This window comes from Acyrthosiphon pisum, chromosome A1, assembly GCF_005508785.2.
Source record: "Acyrthosiphon pisum isolate AL4f chromosome A1, pea_aphid_22Mar2018_4r6ur, whole genome shotgun sequence".
NCBI lineage: Eukaryota > Metazoa > Arthropoda > Insecta > Hemiptera > Aphididae > Acyrthosiphon > Acyrthosiphon pisum.
The window spans coordinates 106502927-106527028 of record NC_042494.1 but is presented as its reverse complement, the minus strand read 5'-3'; the positions used below and the strand labels follow the sequence as shown (position 1 = coordinate 106527028).

Here is a 24102-nt window from a genome sequence, read left to right as displayed (position 1 = left end):
CCCTCAAAGACAGACGAAACAATAATAATTCAGTTTTATAAAATAGATGCCCTTCTGAGAACCCCGGATGAAAACTAATAATACCACCTATAATATTACTACATTATACGAATTACGATGTTTAAAATTTTTAATTTTAGCCAAGATGTTGGCGGAAAGACACGCGATACTATAATAATTCAGTTAACTTTTTATATATGTATTAATATAATATATATATAAATAAATATATATATTAATATATATTATATAAACTTTTTTTCGTACCTGGTGAAATAATATATTATTATGTTTACGATATTTACGATTTTACAATAATACTATTTACAATAATATTGTATTAAAATACCGTACTATATAGTAATAATCGCCGCGAAATTCGTTAAATCAAAATACCCGTATAGCCGCTATCATTAAAAGTTAGTATAAATAAACGGTTTTGCGGTTTTATGGATTGGGCGGTTTTGAAAAAAATCGTCGGCCGACCGCGAATATCGCAGCGGATTAATTCGCGGCAAACTTGTATAGCCTGCCCGATTTAATCATACAGGTTTTCGATGATAGCGGAATTCGCCGTGTATAGCCCCCAGCCTTACCACCGTTATTTTTATTTTTGAGTACGTATACGGTATACGTAAATACGTAAATACGTTAAATTTTATTGTATACAATTATCAAAATGTTCAGTATAATATTCAAATTAAAATACATTCATCGTTTCACTCAGAATCTAAAACTAAGTGGTGCTAAGAACGAAGATGACCCAAACAAATTATGGTTTATATTAAATTTTGGTTTTAGCGGACTTTTTGTAACAACTAAATTTCAGTGAATCTTAAAAGGGGGTGTGGGGGGCTTTGCCCACGCGTGTTATTTTACACTTTGGTTATGTAGGATTCTAGCCCCTGTAACTATTCAATCCTACGCCCATGATACAGTGGCGTACATTAAATTGTCTTATGGGGGAGGATTAAATAACATTATATATATATTTATCAGAGTGCTTCACCCCATGCAATATGTTATATCAAAGATGAAAGACCATAGTTGTTAAAACATTTAGAGTTCACACTAATTTTTGTAATACTCAATACTTTTATTAAAAATTTGAAAACAACTTAAAAAAGGTGGGCAAGTGAGTGTCGCTCTGTTGTACTGTAGGTTACAAGTGGGTCACTGTAATGGATGGTGTTAAATTTGAATTCAATGACAATTGATAAAATATCATGTATAAGAAAAACGATTCTGAGCTAAGACGGCCAGACAGCGTATGCAGTGCCGCAATTACAATTTTGAGACCCCGGTTCAAAAATATTTTAGAGGCCCTTTTTGTTTTTACTGTAGCATTGGCGAAAATATGGGGGGGCTTAGCCACCAAATATACCATTAGCCCCCATCGAAAAAAATATATATTAAGTTTTTTTTGGTTGTATGGGAACCTTTGGCACATTGATGTATAAAATGTTAGCCCCCCCTGAAATTTGAATAGATTTCCACTTATGTATTGTAGACAGTGTCAGCAAAATACAGGCATTTTGAGAGTTCATGTAGATATCCAACAAAAGTGTCCTACCCACTTGTCATTTTTCTTTGGTAATTGCAACTTATATAATAAAAAAATGTTTACCTGCACTTGACTATAATATTAAAATAATATATCATTATAATATTATATCTTAAATATTTGATTAAATAATAGTAAATACTAATAACAAAATAGATCCACTTGTTATAGGTACATTTATTACATTTATAAATGGCATACATCTTTTTATCTTAGGAATTAAATATTTAAATTAGTCGGTAAATTCCATGACAGGTAAAGTTGGTAAAATTGAAGATAAATACAAATAAATGAATCCAAAAGTACATTCAAATAGGTCACTGTTATGGATGGTGTTAAATTTGAATTCAATGATATAATATCACTGCATAGGAAAAACGATTCTGAGCGAAGACGGTCAGTCAGCCTATGATATTAGTATATTAGCAAGTTTATTTTATGATATTATTGTGACTAAAGTAATTTATATATAACTAATTTATGTGGAACCTTGTTTTAAATTTTTAATCCTTCGCTATAAGTTTAACATTTTATACATTTTTAACTACACAATAATTATTAAATTTTAAATTTGATACATTTTGCAAAAATTCAAACTTAAAATGCATATAAAAAAAAGTTGTCCATGTGTATTTTTAATATTTTTCAACTGTTATTTAAGAAATAAATCAGAGCTTTGTATCAAATTTTGACGCCTTTTGGCTCAACAAATATAATTTTATTGATATTTATAGAAAAAAAACTAAAAAAAGTTAAATCTAAAATTGTCCGTTAACAGCAAAACAAGTCAAAATATTTTTAAATTTTTATCAAGTATAAAAATTGATAAAATAAACATATGATATAAATCTTAAGTGTCTTGGCTTATTCATTTTTGAATTACAACAAAATAAGAAAATCGCTAGATGAGAAATCGAGTGAATATTCAATGTTGTAAAAATATGAACTTCAAACGCTTATAAAAATTTAATTTGACTTTTAATAGACATTTTTTTTTTTTTGATAAAGGCAGATACACTTATAAGGAATCTTGTATTATATTTAAAAATTTTAGATTTAAAAAGAAAATTTTTTATGGTTTTCTAACTCTTCTATGATTTTTACGTGTTTTGTCGTCCAAATGGACTTTAAATGCAAAAAAAATTGTGTCGATGGATTTTTAATATTTTTCAAATTTCATTGTAACAATATATTAAGAGCCTTGTATTAAATTTCCAAACATTTTTACCCAACAAATACAATTTTATTGACATTTATAATAAAAAAAAAAAAATAAAATGGAATCTGTAAATTGTACCATACTATCATATTGTATAGAAAATGCTAATATAAACAACCAGTGAAAATTTCACGGTCATGTGTTTTAGAGTTACACCAAAAACCAAAATCGGATTTTGTCAAAAACCGATTTTGCGTGAAAATTCCCGTTTTTCCTTAATTTTTTTTTCTAGGAATTTATTTATTTCACCTCCCCGATTCACCAACTAGATTCACTTTCCCATCGAACAAGATACTGAAGTTGAAAATCGAAGCATTATTTCGACTACTTATCGTGTACACAGACACAAATAAAATAAAAAATAAAAAATAAAACATACATCATTGTAAAATACTAAAATCAATACATTCATTACTCCGCTCAGAATCTATAATAGACATAATATTGAATATTATTATATACTATAGCTACAACAAATAATAAACATTTATTCGTATCTTTACCTCCTCGGACAAAAAAATTAATATTTTTGTGATTCCATTATAATTTACAAAATCCTTAATTTTATACACATCTTGACATTTTCCCCCCGGTTGTTTTTGGCGTAGTAGGACATTATTCCCCCGATAAATTTTCGGATGCGGACAATTTCCCCCCGTTTTTTTTTATTTTTTTTATTTTTATTATTTACCTTCGAATATATAATTATTATTTTTAATTTTTAGCTTTTGTTCATATTAATTTTTTTTTATTTTTGTAAAACCTGTGCGTTAACTAAAAAGTCTTTAATCTTAATTTCAATAAAAAAATAACAAATAATATTTAAAACTTTGATAGAACATACGTCAATGGAACTTACAAGACAACTATTACAAAATGAAATGGTTTGTCATTATGGCGGTCTCTACCGATTTTTCCACCTTTTTAATGGAATGTATATAATGCTACAAAGATTAATACAGGTTGAACAAATAATATTAGTGAAGGTTTCAATAATACATTTAAAAGTTTGATAAGAACTCAGCATCAAAATATTTGGATGTTCATTGAAGCACTCCAGAGATCAAATTCACTAGCAAATATAAAATTATTAAATATTCAAACAGGTACAGTTTTTACAAAAATAAAAAATAAATATGAAAAAATACCTACTAAAAAATATGTGTATATTAAATAATAATTTTAATTTTAAATTATAATTTTATATTCGAAGGTAAATAATTAAAAATAAAAAAAAAAAAACAAAAAAAAAAACGGGGGAAATTTTCTGCATCCAAAAATATATTGGGGGGGGGGGGGAAATGTCCTACTACGCCGAAAACAGCCGAGGGGAAAATGTCCGGATACCGACATTTTCATGACGTGTATATTTTTCATTTTAACCATTTCAAAATTGGATTTTTTTTATCCTCGGGATAGGATTTACCCCAAACCCCCCCCCTATTTGTACGCCACTGTGTCATAATTATTATACTTATTGGCTATACTAATACTAAATAGTAAATCCACTACGTATAACATACGAACAAACGGTAATAACTATAATATTATAATAATAACAATTATTAATATAGACTATAGTATTATACCCTGTGCCCTGTCGTAATAATTATTAATAATAATATAAAAATCTACCTGTTATCGTTGACTATAATTATTTTATCTCGTGACAGCAGTCAGTGGTCACACTGAATCGTTGGCAGCAGTAATAAGTATTAAGTTGCAGTCATACACTCGGACGGTTCCATCGGCAGACCGAAGGGCGTCGAAAATAATAATATTCATACTTTCGGAAATGCTTTGGCTCAATAACTTTTTATTCCATGCGTGTCACTACTGAATCAAAATGTAAAATATTGCTGACACACGTCCAGTCACCCACCACCAAATTATTTAATATTTATCATTTTCGCCATGGCCCATTGGAATTATCTTTCCTCCGTCCTCCGTCGGGTTAATGTCTTTCTTTTCGCTTTTATGACAGTGAGCAGCTGACGAAGATCGTTCATAAACGTTACGCAGATATTGAATGAACGTCTTGCAGATTTTCGGCATTAATAATTCGCTAACGACGTTTCATCGCGTTATAATTCGACAAATACGAAAAATAAATAATAATTTAGAATGTCCGTCAATATCTTCTCAAAGACAACCGTAAGTATATATCGTTCGGGTTGTATAATTTATTGGTGAACTGTATAATATGAGTTTTTCATTGACATTTGACGTAATAATTTATTACGTTATATCGTTTATGAAGTACATAATTTTTCTCTGAATGGTATTATTTATAATATTACAGCTTATGAACGGATGTCTGGTTGATGGTTGATCCATTCAACTGGCTGCTAGTGGCGTAATTACCTGGAAGATTTAGGTGTCGTATCCCCCCTCTCATAGTCTCATGACTAAATCTCTTTTTTAAGACTATCGCACCACATTTATGTACTTAATTAAAATTACTATATTACTGTAGTATATTTTATAAAATTAAATATATATTTAATAGTAATTACTAATTAACACTATTGAACAAATATTTTCATTTTTATTTATTCTTCAAGAAGATAATGGGCTAATATGTTCGTGTGGGGGCATTGTATTGTGGTACAAAAATAAACCACTGAGCACATCAGCAACGTCGTATATTATGTAATTATCTGTTTCCGTGTGCGCATATTGACATAATATTATACATAATATTATATTATTACCACAATGGTTAGAGGCAGGGCCGTCCTTTGAGGGGCCATGGGTGTGTCATACTCCACCACCCCCCCTCACGACAGATTTTTTTAATATTTAGTCTACAAATTTGATATTTGGTCGAGTTTTCGGCATCGTCAGTTTTTTATAGTAGGTTTAAATATTTGTATATATTTATATTTATAGTTTTCATTTGTATTTATAAGACTAAATTTCGAATTCTAAAAATAGAAGAGTTTATCTACAATTGTCAATCAATGTATTGACGAATTGCCATCGTGAAGCGCGACTGTACCTACACGAAGCTATTGATACTTATTCTCGGTATTGTAAATAGTTGTCAAGGAAAACCAAAAATAAATTAATGGAAAACGGTTATTTTTATGCAAAACCAGTTTTTAACATAAAAAATTTTGTTTTTTGGTGGTCTATAAAAAATAACCGTAGATACATGAAATTTTAACCGAATGTTTATATTTGCATTTTCTATACACTACAATTATCAAAATATTTTTTCATTTATTTCAAAATTTTGTATTTGGTTAAATGCATCGTGATTTATGGGAGCTGTAAAACTGTAAAAGTATGATTAATTGTTAATATTTTTGTCGTCGCTCGAAATAAAGTTAGGTGTATATTTATATATAAACTAAACAGTTAACACTAATATAATGTACGTGTGTCGTGTACCTAATAATATTGTAATTGTAATAGCAATAGTTTTCGAGCAAAGCGAGAAAAAAAATGTTGTGTTGGTAAATTGATATATCTACTCCCCAACCCATGAATTTATTGTTCTGGACGGCCCTGTAGGACTTGGAGACACTTATAAATGTATTATAATACACACAAGGGGCGGAGGGACGGAGGTATGTATAAAAATGTCATTCCGCCACCCCAAAAACATGACCAAATTACGCCACAGCTTGCTATACTCATTTTTTAAAATAACAAACCTAAGTATATGGGCGATAAAGTTTTCACACGCGGTTATTTTCCGGGCGGGCATACAAGTATACAACAGACCAGTACCAAAATATTTGACAATTTCCTTGAGTAAAATCAATGCCCCAACTACACATTATCTACTGTTATAACTAAAAATATTATTATTAATGGTAAATATTGTATGCTATATATTATTATATATAATAATATAATATATATACAATTTTGATAATAGTATAATTATAATATATTTTTATTATTTTTATTAATTTTTATTATAACTCAATACACATAATTGTATAATTGTACCTACCTACTGTCATTAATATATTATTGTAAATTGGAATATTATTTCGTAAATAAAATATTACTATCATTATTATGGAGCTAAATTATGAAAAAAAATTACTCCAAAAATAATTATATTTTTCGAGAAAATGAATGGGAATGAGAAAATGTACAATGCTAAAATTATTGAATTTATAGATGTCAGCCAATGATAAGATTCGAAAACTTTGTCGAATATGTGGTGATGTTGGTTCCATTAATATATTTGGATCATTAGGACAGTCATTAGATTTATCTGAAAAGATAAATACACTATTGCCAATACATGTACGTACTTGTACATATTAAATATTTAATATCTATATTGTTTTTATTTTTATTTAAAAGAAATTTTATTATACTGATATTATGATATAATTAAATATATTAATATGTATTAATGTATTATAAATAAATGGTTTTAATATAATACCTATTTAAGATTTTAAGAATTATAGAAATAAGTAGTAATAATAGTTTTTAATTTTTTAATTTGGATTAAAGATAGCACTTAACGACCGTCTTTCAATAATGGCTTGTGATGCTTGTGTCAATCAAATAACTACAATGAATCGAATAGTGGGAATAGCTATTCATACCAACGAGTTGATGATCAAACTACTAGAAAAAAAAGATAGTGTAAGGGATAAGCCATAACAGCAATGATTAAAACTATAGTCTATAGTTAAATATAAATATACAATATATAGATAGATTATTTTTTTTACTATGAATAAGTAGGTAATAACTAATAACTATACAATTATTAAACCTCGGTTCAAGGCGCCCGCAGGTGAAAATTCATCCGGGGGGGGGGGGGGGGTAACCTTAATTTTTATTAATAACCAAACACTTTTTTAATGTATTATGTGTATTTAAAACAAATATTTAAACATTTTAAACTTTAAAGGTAATAATATAATATAATAATACATGTTACACTTTTTTTTACGTGGTACGAGGACCGAAGCGAGAACCGCGTTAGCATCACTTTTGCTCCGGCCCCCAAACATTTAACACTTGTAGTAACTAATTGAACACAAATTATCACGAAGTATATCTACTGTCTATAAATATCAATACACCTTGGTACCAATAATGGTTTTTGGGATTTTGTTGCTTCTGTTATATGTAATTTGGATATAATTGTTTTAACTAGCAGGAAAGCTAGGGGGAGTGGTCCCCTTCTGCGGGCGCCCTTGCGGCTCGGCTATTACAATAAAAATAAAAAACAATTTTTATAGTAGTTAATAATAATATTCTATGCGTTTTTGAATCCACTAATTGTGTACAGACTTTTCAAGAAAGGATGCTGAAACTTTGTCGTATCTGTGGAAATCCTGGATTGTTGCATATTTACAATCAACTTAATGAAAATTCGCCGAACTTAGCTGATAAGATGAACTCATTTTTAATGCTTAAAGTAATTTTATCCTTACTTAAAATGATATACATATATATACCATTGTAAACTATCGATGTTACTATTTTTCTTGTTATTAAATTATTATAGGTACCTATAATCTATATTATAATATTATATATAGGTACATTAATTTGATGAACATTTTTATCCCCATATCTATGTTAATTTAGTTAAAAACTGATGCTCATAATCTAGTTTCTAGAGTAGTCATATTTATGCCTTTAAGTTATGTGATTCAGTGGCGTAATTAGGATTTTCCTTGGGGGGGGGGGGGGTCAGTGGCGGATACGATGCTCCTTGGGTAACTTCTAGATCCGTTACTGAGGGGGATAGACATTTTTTTACACACAAAATACTAAATACTAAATAAATATTATAAATACTACATTTTCAAGTACAATAGTGAGTGATAGCTGGGAATATTATTTCATCAAAAATCCTAAAACTTATATGTAGGTACACAAAATGATAGAACCTATACAAATTATAATAAATTCTTCAAAATATAATTGAGTGTATTAAAATTAAATAATAATTATCAAAATATTAAATTTATCTTGTTTGTAATATAATATAATGTACTTACATAGTTTTTATTTTGTACGGTTTATAAAAGAAACTCTAGTTTTCTTGTATAATATATAATATATTATGAAGGCTCTGATCTATCCCCGTCACCCCCCCCCCCCCGGCTTAATTACTCTCCTGATGTGTATATGTTATTGCATATCATCGACCTTATTTTTTTTTCTCGTGTAACAGGCATCATATATTTAAAATTAAAATAAACATGTCATTTATAAAACAAAACTAAATAAATAATATCAAATAAGTAAAATAACACACTAATGTAATAGTAACAAGTATTGCATATGTACATTGCATACTAATTATATTTTATTGACCTTATACTCAGTTGCATATTTATATTTTTAGGTGTCTCCTGCTGATCAGCTATCACTGAAAATTTGTCAAAGTTGTTTTAACCAAGTAGAAGATGTGTACCCTCTATTTGAATATTGTCATAACACTACACAACTAATGTCGACGATTGTTGGAAACATACCACAGGATAATATGAAAGTAAGAAGTTATTATATTTAACTTATAAGCTATGAGGATGTTTCACCCGCATGTATTGTCACCGTCTTCCGAGTGCTTAAAATAGTAATTCAGTGATTCTCATTCAGCTTTGTTAGTTTCAATTTGAGTGCGAATTTACCTATTATAGTATTATAAAACAATAGGTAACAACGTATTCTGGTTGTTTTCGATATTTTAATTTTGAAACGAGTTATGAGTATTTTTAATTTGAATTTGTTTTACATTCTTATATTTTATAACTCACTTTAAAATTAAATATCGTAAAACACTTCAAACAACTACAAGAATATGTTGTTACCATTAAGAGAAGGCCACGCGGACATTATTACTGCTGTCCCCGTCTCACAAGTGCGTAACATAGCAAATATACGCTCAGCAGATAACGTTAGTTTAAAAATTAGAGTGAATCTACCTATTTGAAACTTGATGGTAAGAATATTATCTGTGTTTGTATCTTAGTTTTTACAATTATATAGTTTTTTAAGTGAGTTATGAGCATTTTTAATTTACGCTATATTATATACGCATAACTTGCTTAGAAATTGAACTAACATACAAAACGTATAAAACTAACATAGAAAATGTTCTTAACATTAAGTTTCATAGAAGGTCGATTCACTCTAATTTTTAAACAAACGGAGCTCTGTTAAGATTAAATTTGCTAAGTTACGCACTTGTAGGACGGAGATAACAAATGTCCGTGTGGCGTCCTCTTAAGTTTAATAATAGTTCAATTGAAAATTCACTCTAATATTAAAACTAAGTACTAATAACAAATAACGATACTAAATGAGAACTGGGCATCGCTACTGCCGTCAATTTTAGCTGAAAAGACCTAAACTATTGACAAAATTAAAGTTAGTTAATGTTGTCCGATTTTGATTCTGGAAAAAAATTTTATCTCACCAGATAATTGTCTATATATCCTACGAAGCACTTTGTAAAAACAAAATTTTATATTATTGTGAACTGTAATTGAAAACTTGAGAATATGAACTTTTTCGAATTAAAATAAAAATTAATATTAAAAACGGAAAATGTTTCATACGATCTATAAACATTTTTCTGCCGAATTCAACTATTTTTTCAGAATCGAAATCAGACAACGTAAACTAACTTTATTTTTGTCAAAGCAAAAAGTATGTTTTTGTAAAATTTGTGTAGTGAAATTTATATGGTTATCGAGATACTGACATGTGCATGCGCGTACGAGAGGGGTTTGCGTCAGCGGCTGGACCCCGTGCGCGGGAACTGCCGTTACCCGCATTTAATTACACTCACACTAATAATCATTTACAACTAACACATAGATCTCGGGCAGCTATGATAAGCAGGGCCTGATTTACCAGTTTATGGGCTCAGTACAATTTACAATTTTGGGTTGATATATTATTTTTTCAGAAATTTTTTCAAGTAATACCATAAAATTATATAAAAATAATATTTTAAATAAAGTTAAAAATGTTCGAAATAATGCTTGTACTCTTAAATTGATCATCTGGTATACTGATATACATACCTCACTTGCTTATATATTCCAACTATTAATCATCATTTGGACAATAACTTCATAGTACATCATATATTTCCTCAAAATTATAAAATTAAGAATGGTTTTTCACCAACACTGGAAAATTGAACAACTTTTAGCCAATGAGATTAGTTGTTTTCACATTGTCTTTTAAAATCAGATGTGGGCAAATGGCCACATTGCCGCGCTACCACCCCCTAAAAAAATGACGCCATTGTTATAATTATTTTAGTTTATATAGATAGATATTATATTTGTTTCAATATAACATAAACATTTAGTATAAGGTTAATCGAAAAATAAATAATAATATTCTTTAAAACTATTATGTAAATGGTTGATATATTCTAATTATTTATTTTGCAACATATATGAATGTATAGGTTGAAAATGCCTCGTTAGAAATGTCTGAAACCTTTCAAGACAATTTTATCGAATTTGATATTAATGAAGTAATAATCCAAGTGAGATCCTTAACTGTTAAAACATTAATATATTTAAGTATCATTCAACTAATAATATATTTTTTTAGGAAAATAACAATAAAGAGAATGAGTTTGGCAATATTATGAAGGAACATGATACTGAAAATATCATACATACAACCCGTAATACTTTTAGAAGTACAAATCAAATACAATGTTTACGTTGTACAAATATTTTTACCTGTGGTGAGCATTATTATAATAAGAGTTTTTTCCCATTACTTAATGTTTTATAGTATTTGATTTGATAACCTACTACTACTAATATAATACAACTAATTATTGTAAAATTATTTGTTTTTATTACATAGGTACAGAATTGAGACGCCATATTCTGTTGAACCATAACTTGAAAGACTTGGATTGTCATCATTGTTTTCGTCGCTGTTCCAATTTATTGGAATTTGAAAACCATGTAAAATTACATTTTAAAGCTGAACACCCATACTATCCGTGTGATTTATGTTTGATCAGCCTCAACAGTTTGGCAAGTCTTATACTCCACATTAAGACACATGACATACCACATTCCAAAGAGTGGGCACTTATTTACAACCTATCTGGTAAATCTACATCTTTTAGCTGTAAATATTGTAATAAGATTTTTATACATGAAGCATCAAGGCAAATCCATGAGCGTATTCATTTTACATGCTTAATATGTGAGACATGCGGTAAACAATTGCCAAACAAGTCTCAGTTGAGCGTACATCAGCGACAACATACCGGGGAAAGGCCTTACCAGTGTATGAACTGTGGTTCTTCGTTTAAATGCTTGTCAACATTACGCCAGCATGAAGTTGTACACTATGAAAAAAAATACAGCTGTGAAGTCTGTCTGCGTAAGTTTAGCCGGCCAGAAAAGGTTCGTATACACATGAGAGTACACACGGGGGAAAAGCCCTACAAATGTTTGATATGCCATAAAAATTATCAACAGAAAAACGATTTAAATCGTCATATAAAGAAGAAACATGAGGAGAATTACGCTATGAACAATATCAGACAAAATTTGTTTTAAAAATTTAATTAACTCAATTTTTCAAATAATCAAATTATTGGTTACAATTAATATTCTCATATATTTTCAATAATGTACATTTACTAATATTTTTATTTTTACTCTAGCTAATTAATGTTCTTTTTATCATATATTAATTATTACACTAGCAATTCAATTAATTTTAATACCTTTTCATATTATGTACATAATTTATTTATCTGAATAGACTGAATAAACTAAAAATTTAGATGTATACTTTTTTAAGATCATTGTTTATTTAAAAATGAAATTTCTAGTTAAATATGTGTTTATATTTTCATTAATTAATCATTAAAAATAACTAAAATTATAACTTTTTTGTGGTTTTTAATTTCCTCTTAGAACTTTCATTAAGTGCTTGCATACTTTTTGGATTTGAATTCAGTACCAGATCAACGAAAGTCATGGCTAACATTAGGCCATTGGACATAAGTTCTCTTATAATTGGTTCTTTAACTGATCTATAAGTTAAAATAGCATCGATTGCTGGTACAACAGGTGTAATATATTCAGGGAAGATGCCTTTTAGCATCATTTCAGTTATATCTTGTGATGAAATAATTTCAGTACCAACAATAATTCGAAATAGTCTGGCGTGTAAACGCGCTTTCATTAGTACCACTTTGTTCATAGATTCTTCTAAAATATTAAAAAATTTGTGAAACATTGTTGTAGAATAATATCTATTGGTAAATATTTACGAGTATTATCTGGAGTATATACAGCTTGGCCGCTGTTTATAAGAGCAATTAGCATGGCAAGTGTTTGTAGTTTAACGTAAAATAAATTGGCACCAGCAACATTCACATTGTTTGGCATCTTCACATAGTTCTCAATTAGGTAAATATCACTTTCAGGTAAATCTTTCATGAGTGCCGCAACCTGAGTATAAACAATTTATATAATAGAAATAATATAAATACATAAAATATTGCTTACAGAATTATAGACATCATCTAAATTAAATTTGTTCATCTCTTCTGGCATGTAAAGCATTTTCCAATCTTTAAGAATGTAACCGTCTCTGAGTATAGTGGTACAACTCAAATATCGACCAGACATTTGTAAAGAAACAATTTTTTTAATAGACTAAAAATAGTTATCTGATTAGATGCAATAACAGAAATATAGTTTATTAAAATTACCTCTCGCCTCACTTCTGAAAGTAAAGGCACGTAATAATTGACATTTCGACTATGTTTTCGTTTAATTTTACTAACTTCAATTGCTTCACTAAAACAGCGCATCAAGCACAACGGACGACATCCAAAAGATTTCAATATCACTAACATAAAAATGATAAATAATAAAGGCATATTACAACATTCTAGATACTTCAAATACAAATAAATGACTCTAAGAGCAATTGGTTATTATTCTTTTTTTTAAATTTTATTTTAGTCTAAAAAACATGATGAGCACATAATTGCCAAAAACTAACTGTAAATTATTTTAACATGAGTAATAAAAATAAAATTAATGACTGAGGACATATCGTCCTTTGAGTATTCTGCGCTGCAGTACTCTGCGTCCTTCTTTTGTCGCCATTCTTGTCCACCAACCATGTTTTTTAATACGTTTTGCTTCATTAGGTCGAGGGAAATGATGACGTGTTTTTGTGCGAACAAAGTCAATAGACCACGAGTATAATGGTGACGGTGTTAAAAAACTAGTTGGTGTAGTCCCATGAGGAGTGATTCCGACAACTTTTCTAGGATGAACAATAATCGTAAAAAAAATACAGATGAGTGTTATAAATACAGTATGATTGATTTGTTTAACGACTTACTGGAAAGTGGTACGTAGAATTTGACCTAAAACCATTCTGAATGATTTCCAAAGGATGTATGGGGAATTGATGAGTTATAATCTGAATGAAGCTTACTTGTTTAGCCGATTTAAATTGAAAAAATTGAACCGGTTCCGACGATCGACCTATAATTCTGTAAGCAAGAAATTATGTGTGCAAACTCAGAGATAAAAGATAAACTGGATAGTTAGTGATAAGCTAGTGATAATAATGTAAGATCAGTAAACATTATATCCACCTTGATTATGTCCATAGAATACCATTAAAATATTATCAACATCATTTATCGAGGACAGTACCTAGTTCATAACCAAGATAGCGCTATATTATATTTATAAAATTAAATAAGTTGTAATAGTACGGTATTATAGCATTGTTCTATGGTATTAGGTATTATGTATTTTTATAGTAATTTTATTGTTCTGTGCCCTGTGGTAATACCTACTATCTACTAATACAAATTTGATGTGCAAACTAGGCGTCTAGGCATTATGTATAGACGTATATTCGTATACTCGTATAGCCGTTAGCCAATAGCCATTAGTAAAGAGCCTAAATAACTATTATCTAGGCTCTCTAGCCATTAAGTACCCTACATATTATACACTCAGTAGTCGTTAATCTTCATATTAATATTATATAAAATATGAAATAGAACCATATGAAACGTTAAAGTAAATCTGGAGTACCCATGTTTTTTGCATAAACAAGATTATTATATTATTATATTTATTATTATATTTTCAACACACATCTGTGCTTGGTACTTTGGTAGAACACAGACTTCTAACAATTCAGTATCTACCTAGCTATTTTTTTGATTTTCCGGAGTGCAACACTTATATTTGAATTTGATTACTCTAATAATTGTAAATTTGGGGGTGAATGCAAATTGTATTTTCTTATACTATATATTATATTTTCAGTTATTCTTACAGGTTTTTTTCATTACAAATTAACGTTTATTTACTATCTGTATATTTTATAATAAGCAAATTACGAATGACATAAAATGAAAAAAAAATAGGACAGAAGAGGGGAAGACGCCTATATTGGTGGCACCACAAGTTCTGACAAGTTAGATAGGTACCTATATTTTTATTACATGAAAACCGCTTTAATGTTATAGTACGAAACTAAAAATTAGTCGTTCTACTTCAGCACCACGATTTAATATAGTACCATTAGTACCTACCTAGGTGGCAAGGAACCCGTCTTAAATCGTGATCAGCATTCAGCACTGTGGGTATGGATGATTAAATAGGCACGAACCTGAAACTATTATAGTTATAATGCTATAATTTATATTTTATAACATATTTAGGTTTTTCTTTTAATCAAACTATTATAGCTATGATTTATTTATATTTTGTTTTTATTACTATCCATGTTAGTTTACTCAATTATAATTATAACAATAAGAATTTAATTAATTAATTAAAAACTATATCAGCACTCGCAAACAATATAGTAGGTCAGAGGTCTTTAAATACCTGTACACTATCGTCTATCACTATGCCACAACTAAAAAATTATAATATTTTCATTGATGCCTTATTATTTAGTTAAGTGTTTTATATGTACGACGATCGGACGATATATCTATTATCTATATTAATAAATTATACCGTATATACAAATTTTCTTTAATTTTTCTTTTCTATAACTTAATTTAAAAAATAAAAATGTTTTTTAACATCTACAGTACAACAAATAACAAAGAAGAACAGTGTTTTGAAGTAGATCTATCTATTTTCATAATTCAAATTTACAACCACGCATTGAAGTCTACGTTTTGTTAGCTATATCTTAATATCTTAGTGGTACTTAATGTCCCAATATCCTGATACACATTACACATTAATCTGTTTTGTTGACATTTATATCATATATTACGATAGATATTAATAATAGGTAATTGTATTTATGTATATATATTTGTATGGTTATATTTTGTATGTGGTATCTATATTCTGTAGGTACCACTAAAAATTCTCAGACAATAATCAAACTCGTAATGGAAGTATTGAAATGATGATAATATGTCCTCAATATAAATAATATAATATAGATACAATTTATAAAAGTCTAAACGAATTCAATTCATTGAATTGTGTCGAACCAGGTATACCTAGTACATCAGTTAGGTACCTTCCTATACCACCTACACATTGTTTGTAGATCACGTTCGTGTAGATATATTTATTTTGTTACGGTTTTTATATTGCATCAATACGCTATTATAACTTATTAGTTTTACTAGGTAGGTATGTAGTCAATAGACATAGTATACATTTTATACATTTCGAAATAGATACGATCGTATCAAACTTATAATAGTTATATTTTTCGACGGCCTATGCTGTACATTAGTTGGTATAGTTTTGTTCTACTTTTGAGTTGTAACTTGTAAATCAAATTATTTTTAGTTCTCAAATGAAACATCTGATATCGAGGTGTTGAAGGATCACACGAATATAACAGGAAATGAATATAAGTACCTAGGTATGATAAGTAGTGATGTGGGTTTTACGTAAAACATTTTGATAGTAATTTACTGAGTAATTTTACCGCTGAATTTACCAAATTTACGGTAAAATTGGTAAATTTTTATTAAAATTTGATTTATAGTGTAAGTACGTACCTATTGAATTTTGTCACTATATTATGTAAAGACTAAAGAAGACAAGAAAAATATAAAATAAGGCGATAACGTTACATATTAAAGTATATTAACTAGAAACCACATATCTCTGCAGTGACACAATAGTTAACGAAATATTATAATTAATAATCACAATAATTATTCTAACTTAGCGGTCATTATCATTTTATAAAAATCCCTATTTGTAATCGAATTTCTTAATTATAAAAAAAATGTAAATGGTAAATATTTTTTTGTAAATTTACTGTTAATTTATCTTGATGATAACATTTTACACGGTAAATTTACGAGACACCGCTAATAATAAGTAATGCTAGAATGGAAAAACTATTTAATTTAAATGGTCGAACATTGTAGTATTATTTTTACATTATTATTATTTTTTTGTTTGTTTTAGGTATGGTTATGAGTTATGACTTTATATGCTTTACGTTATTGCTAAACTTCTGTAGAAGTGTAACTATATGAGATAAAAATCCTGGGGAGTTTCATCCCGGTCTATCTATATACCAACATGTGTACAAATTAATGTGCCATTTTCTCCTTGCACCACTATTTAACAAAATTTTAAAAGAATTATTAATTAATGAATAATATTGTGTTACCGTAATACCATCAATGATGATAATCATGGTGAATTATTAAAAATTATGGGCGCTATTTGGGACAAGGAAGGTTGTATTTTGGCACACCTATTTTTTTCTACGTCTTATTATAGTTATCGGCCTGCCATTAAATTTAAAAATGTTTTGACAGCCGATGCATAAAAGTTAAAATATATTATGAAAACCATATAATTTATTATAATGTGTATAATATTATGTGTATGGAGTCAATGTATATTATTATTGGTAGGCGTATACCGTATGCATATGACAAAAGCTATTTATAACTTCCAATTTCTTTAGTTCTATAAAATATTAAACATATAATGATAACCCTTCAAAAGGTTTCAACCCCATACATACACCATACATAAATCCATAAAATACATGTATTTACTATGATGACGTAAAAGTGACCTGGCGATGAAAAAAAATGGCCTGCTTAAATGTTGGAACCTTATTAAAAAAAACTCATAAGACACCACTGGATAAAAGCTGCAAGGCTTATTGCACATTTTAATTATATACAAGTGCGACTATAAGTCATTTTTCTCATGGCAGATAACACAATTACATAAATATCTTTATTAAGTAGATAATAGGTATTATTTGTTCTCTTCAAATTTTTTACTGACGATATCTGTTCATCAATTCTACATCTTTTGGGAATCCAATGATATTTACATAGAATACTCTGTTGATTATCCACTGTAAGTTATCAGGTAATGTCCTGAAAATAAATGCAATAAAAAGTGAAACAATTAGATACCTATTAATTATTATAGTTATTACCAAATACTTTAAATTGTGTTAAATGTTAAATTTAATGGTTAAAGTATTAATTATTACTTATAAGTTATAACAGTTATAATATAATGACTATAATCTATATTACAAATTCCAACAATAAATGTATAATAAATAGGAATAGTAATGTTGTAATAATTGTAGTTAAAATTTGAAACATATACTGACATATTGTATTCACAGGCGCAAATAGGGAATTTCAATGGGGGGAGGGCTTCAGCCCGACCATTTTTTAACTAAAAATTATAAGTCATGATTATAGCATTGTGGCAAGTAAATTAAATCTTTCTTCCTTAGATGAGCATAGACACTCTGCAGGCATTAGGTTTACAAAGGGGATCATTGATGGCATTTTTGAGGGCTCTGAACTCTTGTCGTTATTTTCTTTCAAGGTACCTTAACGTTTCACTACATCCGTTGCACCATTCTATGTCCCACATGCCTCCACCAACTATCTCGCAAATGAACCTGTACGCTGTGAGGAACGCCAATGCTGATCCCTCTTTTTTATTTTAAGTTCTCACATGTATTTCATTTAATTTAATTGTTCTTAGTTTTAAATTTATGTAATTATAAACTATATTAATGTTAATTGCTCATTGTTATCTGTACACTTGTTTTTGTAAAAATGGGTCCATCCCGTATAATATAATAATAAATAAATAAATAAGTTGAGGCTTTGTCCCCATACCTTTAAATTATTATCCAAAATTATCGCTGAATTATTATTATTAGGTATAATCACTAACAGCTCTAATGTTGCAAGATAAAAGCTTAATTAAATTTAAAAAATCACAATCATATAAAATATAAATCTACACAATTTTATTTTAATTAATATTTGCAAAATTAAATTAATTCTTCTTTGAGTTATTGCAAAATCATTTAAAACCGATTCCACATCAATATTTATGTCTTTTTCTATACTTAGTAGTTAGTAAGCCCCAACTACTAAAACGAAATTGATATCTATTGTCTACATTATCGTGCTAAACACAAACATAAAACTAAAGCTATTAATATTATTTCCGATAATAGTAGTAGGTTTATGGGTTTATCGTTTATGTACACAGGAGAGTATACCCTTGATTTTTTAAAGTATTTTTTTTAAATTTATTTTTATGTATTATGCACCAGGCACCTACTACGACGTAGGTCATATTTTAATTTTTTTCTTTACAAAAATTATATTAATATGATAATAAATCCGGGGGGCTCAGCCTCCCCCCAAGCCCCACCCTATTTGCGCCTATGACTATAATATTATATTTAACTAAATTTTAATAGCTGTTAAATATAATATATTGATATCCCTGATAGAATTTTGTAATGATTATATAATACTAATATTATAATAACATTATAATAATATTATAATCACGAATAATATTATTATGATGTTGTAATAATGTTTTTAGTCAATCATAAGTTGAGTACATAAAAAATTGAAATATGCATTAGTAATTCAAGAAAAATTTGTTATCACCGTTTAAAATATGTTGTACCTATTAACTATAATGTAAGACGTAATAAATCTTGAAAAAAATGCACATACCTTACAAGTTTAACTGGAAACATGAAGTGATTTGGAACTGAAAAAATTCTTCGATTTTCTAGTATACCATTCATAACGATTTCACCAACAAAAGATGTGGGCATTTCTGGTAATCTAAAATAAATTTAGTTATAATATATAAGTTAATTTATTTCTGTTTTTATAGTGCATATTATGCATTAATATTTAACGTACCTACCTGAGCTCTAAATGTTTAGATATTTCCGGATTTGTCTCTATAAAATACGGACACACCGTCGTCGACACGACGGCTGATTTCAATGCTCTCAGTTCGTTATGCAAACTCTCCATCATGCCTAGACAAATATAATATAATATTATACGAACATTACAAATATACTTATAACAGTATTAAATCTAATTATCTAATAGGTACCATCAATAATTTTGTCATAATATTATGTGATAAAAAAAAAAAAAGGTGGCTAAGTGGATGTCGCTCTGCTGTACAGTAGGTTATAAGTGGGTCACTGTATAATAGATAGTATTAAATTGAATTCAATGATATAATATCACTGTATAAGAAAAACGATTCTGAGCGGAGACGGTATGTTAGTCTAAGTATAAGATATATTATATACTTATCTATATAGTATTAAAAAAAAAATTGATCAATAATAGGTACCTATCTATAATAAATTCCAAATTAATCATATCACAATATCCATTAGGTACTTATAACGCGTTATACATCAACAACAAACAGTGATACTATCATAGATATATAATAGTATACTTTAGAAGTTTCATGTACCCACGAATAATATTATACAATCGCAACAAAATAACTAAAATACCTAGTTATTCTAGGTATTTTAATATGTAATTTCGACCAACTTTGAACTTAAAATGAGTATAAAAATAAACTGTGCTTATGTGTTTTTAGATTTTTTGGTAAAAGAATAAACTACTTACGTGGAAGATTGTTTTAAATTTTCAATCCTTAGATATAAAAGTTGACCATTTTATAAATTTTTAACTACAAAATAATTATTGAATCTTAAATTTGATAAATTTTGTCAAAATTTGATCTTTAAATGCTAATAAAAAAAATTGTGCCTATGTATTTTTAATATTTTTCAACTGCTATTGTAACAATATATCAGGAGCCTTGCATTAAATGTTCACGTTTTTTTACCCAACAAACAAAATTTTATTGATATTTATAGAAAAAAAAACTAAACAAATTTAAAACTGACAATGTCCGTAAACAGCTCAAAAAAAGTCAAAATATTTTCAAAATTTTATGGTGTATAAAAAATGAAAATATTAACATTCAGTGAATTTTTCAAATATCTACAGTCATTCGTTTTTTAATTACAATTAAATAAGAAAATCGTCACATGAGAAATCGAGTGAATATCAATTGTTGTAAAAATATGAATTTCAAACGCTCATAAAAATTTAATTTGACTTTTTTGTAGACATTTTTTTTTTGATAAAGATAGACAATATTATGAGGAATCTTGTATTACATTTTCAAATCTTAGATTTTTAATATTTTTCAAATATCACATACTAGGAGCCTTGTATTAAATTTTCAAGTATTTTTAACCAACAAATAAAGTTTTATTGACATTCATAGAAAAAAAAACTAATTAAATTGGAAACTGAAATTGTCCGTAAACAGCTCAAAACAAATCAAAATATTTTGAAAATTTTATCATGTATAGAAAATGGAAATATAAACAACCAGTGAAAATTTCATGTATCTACAGTCATTCGTTTTAAAGTTACACCAAAAACCAAAATCAATTTTCTCGAAAACAGATTTTGCGTAAAAATTCCCGTTTTTCCTTAATTTTCACGGCGCTTTTGAAAACTATTGGAAAAATTTTATTTTTGACCCCCTAAAGTACCAACTACATTCACTTTCCTATCAAAAAAGGTACTGTTGAAGAAAATCCAAGCACTTTTACTGTCCTAAAAGGTGATGACAGACACAAAAATAAAAATAAAAAAAACACACATCATTGTAAAATCAATACATTCATCGTTCCACTCAGAATCTAAATATAATGTTATAATAATAATATAATATGTTTGATTTGATATTAGTTTTATAATTTACTATTATTTACCATTCGTCGCCCATTTTGTTGCCGTGTAAGTAGATATTCCAGACAATCCACTCATCGACGACATGGACGATATAGCAACAATTTGTCCGTGGTTTCTTTCTAACATCGAGGGCAGTAATTCCCTATTGATCTATAACAATATTTTATTGTAATCTAAAAATCGTTAGTGGACACTATTGGGAAATGGGAACTCAATTTATTATTCGATATAAGTAGAGTGTTTTGTAATGAAATCAGTTCAGATATCGAAAACAATTCAAATACGAGTTATGAATTAAAAATTGAAATGTTAAAAATAATTCTATTGGAAACTCTAGATTTTGTGACTTAGTACAACTAGTGTCGTATTAAATATATTTCCTGACTTAAAAATTTGTTTTTCTAAAAGCTTCAGATATGGCACTGGTTAATTGAAAAGTGATGAAAGGTAAAATCGACGGAAATAGCACGATACCATAATATAGTAGTCGGCGTGATAGTACTATCGTCATGGCGCTGTCTGTGTAGTTCTGCGAGTTACAGGTTGTTCACTATAGGCAGAGCTCACCCAAATTTGTCCTAGGAGATTGACGTTGATCAGGTCCTCGATGAGCTGATCCGATTCGGGATTGACGTACATATGAGCTAATACGATGCCCGCGTTGTTCACCACTATGTCCACGGGGCCCAGTTCTTTTACGACCGTCATGTGCATGTCCCTGATTTGCTTCCGGTCGGTAACGTCGACTTTGTAATTTTTTGCCATCCCGCCGTGTCGATTGATCGCTTTTGCCGTCTCGGCACACCCTTCGCCGTCGACATCAACGCAAGCAACTTTGGCACCCAACGTGTGGAACCTCAAGCAAAGCTCGCGGCCCAAACCTCGAGCTGCCCCGGTAACCTATATAAGTTGATTATAATATTTATAGGATTCTAGTACACGTTATGTGCAGATGCGCGGGATGGGGACGATCGTCGTGGATTGTTGTATTATTGCACACAAATATTAACCCCACTGCACCAATGAGCGTAAAATGGAGTAAATTCTAAATTCGTAAAGCTTTGACACTGAAATAATGTTATAATAATTAGTAAAATATAATCTATATATATAAGAATCTAACTTGATTTTGGAGACGAAGGAAACCGGTTTGTTTGTTTATTTATTATTGTTATTATTATTATTATTAATTATTTATTTATTTGTTTGCACTTGCATTTTTCCATTTGAAATATATATTATTCATTGAACAAATATTTATTGTTACATTTTTTTCTACCATATCTCTATTTTATATTAAGAAGAATAAAATTTACCACTTCAGTGGTTGAATTCAAAATGTAGGATATATAATTTTCAGAAATTAGTAATAGCAATAACTACAATATATAATTATATTATATTACTAGCTGAACCCGTGCACTTCGTTGCCCATTAAGTGTACCAACTATAGGTATGTGACTCAAACTTTGTTCAATTCGTTATTTAATATTCGGTGTATGGTTTCTAAATTAATCTTAGCTTTTCCGTTGCCCGGAATAAAAATTCTGATTCGCAGCAGTACATTATCAGGTAGGCAATCTACCTGCGGTTACCTGCGGTGGATCGCGGACCCCGTGCGGCCGTGCTGTAGTACGTTAGTGTACGATTTAACCATAGACCTTTAATTTACTCATAGACCGGCCCATCCTATACTAAATACATTGATAGTCGCATGCCAACATAGCGCAGTGATGCAGCCTATTTATGGATCAGTGTTGCCATAAAATCTTGCATTCGGTGTATTAAAAAATAACTTAACTGGATAACAGTATTATAAAAACGCGCGAAAACACTCAAAAACACTACGAGATAATATTATAACGATTATTTTTTTACCGTATCACAGTAACTCAGTAACCGAAAAGCGCCACCTATCATGACACGGCGGAAACGTGAAGAGGGCCGGTCTATGAGTAAAAGGTCTATGGATTTAACTCTAAAGTATCAAAGTTATACCAAGTTTGTCGTATTCTACCTATGGTGGATTGCTATAATCAATTAATACGAAATCCTAACCTAACCTATCCGTACTGAAATCAGATGAATAAACGCAAACGCATACAAAAAATTCATTCAAATCGGTCTAACCATTTAGGAGGAGTTCAGTCACAACACAATAACATGTACAGTAGCGTTATTGCGCTTAGCAACACGTTCTGCGATTCACTTTTATATTATATGAAA

General features: G+C 28.9%; 3 protein-coding genes across 4 annotated transcripts in view; 1 reads left to right on the top strand and 2 right to left on the bottom strand.

The window, feature by feature from the left end:
- Positions 1-4095: 4095 nt before the first annotated feature.
- LOC100573325 (zinc finger protein 724-like) lies at positions 4096-12377 on the top strand. Its single transcript, XM_003242692.4, has 8 exons — positions 4096-4937; positions 6924-7052; positions 7269-7403; positions 8059-8187; positions 9127-9273; positions 11209-11289; positions 11358-11496; positions 11622-12377. Exons 1-8 carry the CDS (start codon positions 4908-4910, stop codon positions 12329-12331), a joined length of 1500 nt encoding a protein of 499 aa, XP_003242740.3. The 5' UTR covers positions 4096-4907; the 3' UTR covers positions 12332-12377.
- A 215-nt stretch (positions 12378-12592) lies between these two features.
- LOC100571834 lies at positions 12593-14352 on the bottom strand. 2 transcript variants are annotated; one of them, XM_008182213.3, is made up of 5 exons: positions 14142-14343; positions 13498-14063; positions 13292-13441; positions 13054-13234; positions 12593-12991 (listed from the first exon to the last, which is right to left on the bottom strand). In XM_008182213.3, the coding sequence occupies exons 2-5, from the start codon at positions 13666-13668 to the stop codon at positions 12660-12662; spliced, it is 834 nt and encodes a 277-aa protein (XP_008180435.1). In that variant the 5' UTR covers positions 13669-14063; positions 14142-14343; the 3' UTR covers positions 12593-12659. The 2 variants fall into 2 exon arrangements, with proteins under 2 accessions (XP_008180435.1, XP_029343833.1); XM_029487973.1 differs by having other exon boundaries at positions 12594-12991; positions 13498-13637; positions 14238-14352.
- Positions 14353-17917: 3565 nt separating this feature from the next.
- The window catches only part of LOC100571730 (17-beta-hydroxysteroid dehydrogenase 13), an 8925-nt gene continuing 2740 nt past the window's right edge, over positions 17918-24102 (bottom strand). The window contains exons 2-6 of the mRNA XM_003242682.4: positions 22444-22776; positions 21897-22026; positions 19994-20111; positions 19795-19908; positions 17918-18162 (exon numbers count right to left, since the gene is read on the bottom strand). Coding sequence (XP_003242730.1) covers positions 18060-18162; positions 19795-19908; positions 19994-20111; positions 21897-22026; positions 22444-22776 — 798 coding nt within the window. The 3' untranslated portion in view covers positions 17918-18059. The remainder of the gene's footprint in view (positions 18163-19794; positions 19909-19993; positions 20112-21896; positions 22027-22443; positions 22777-24102) is intronic.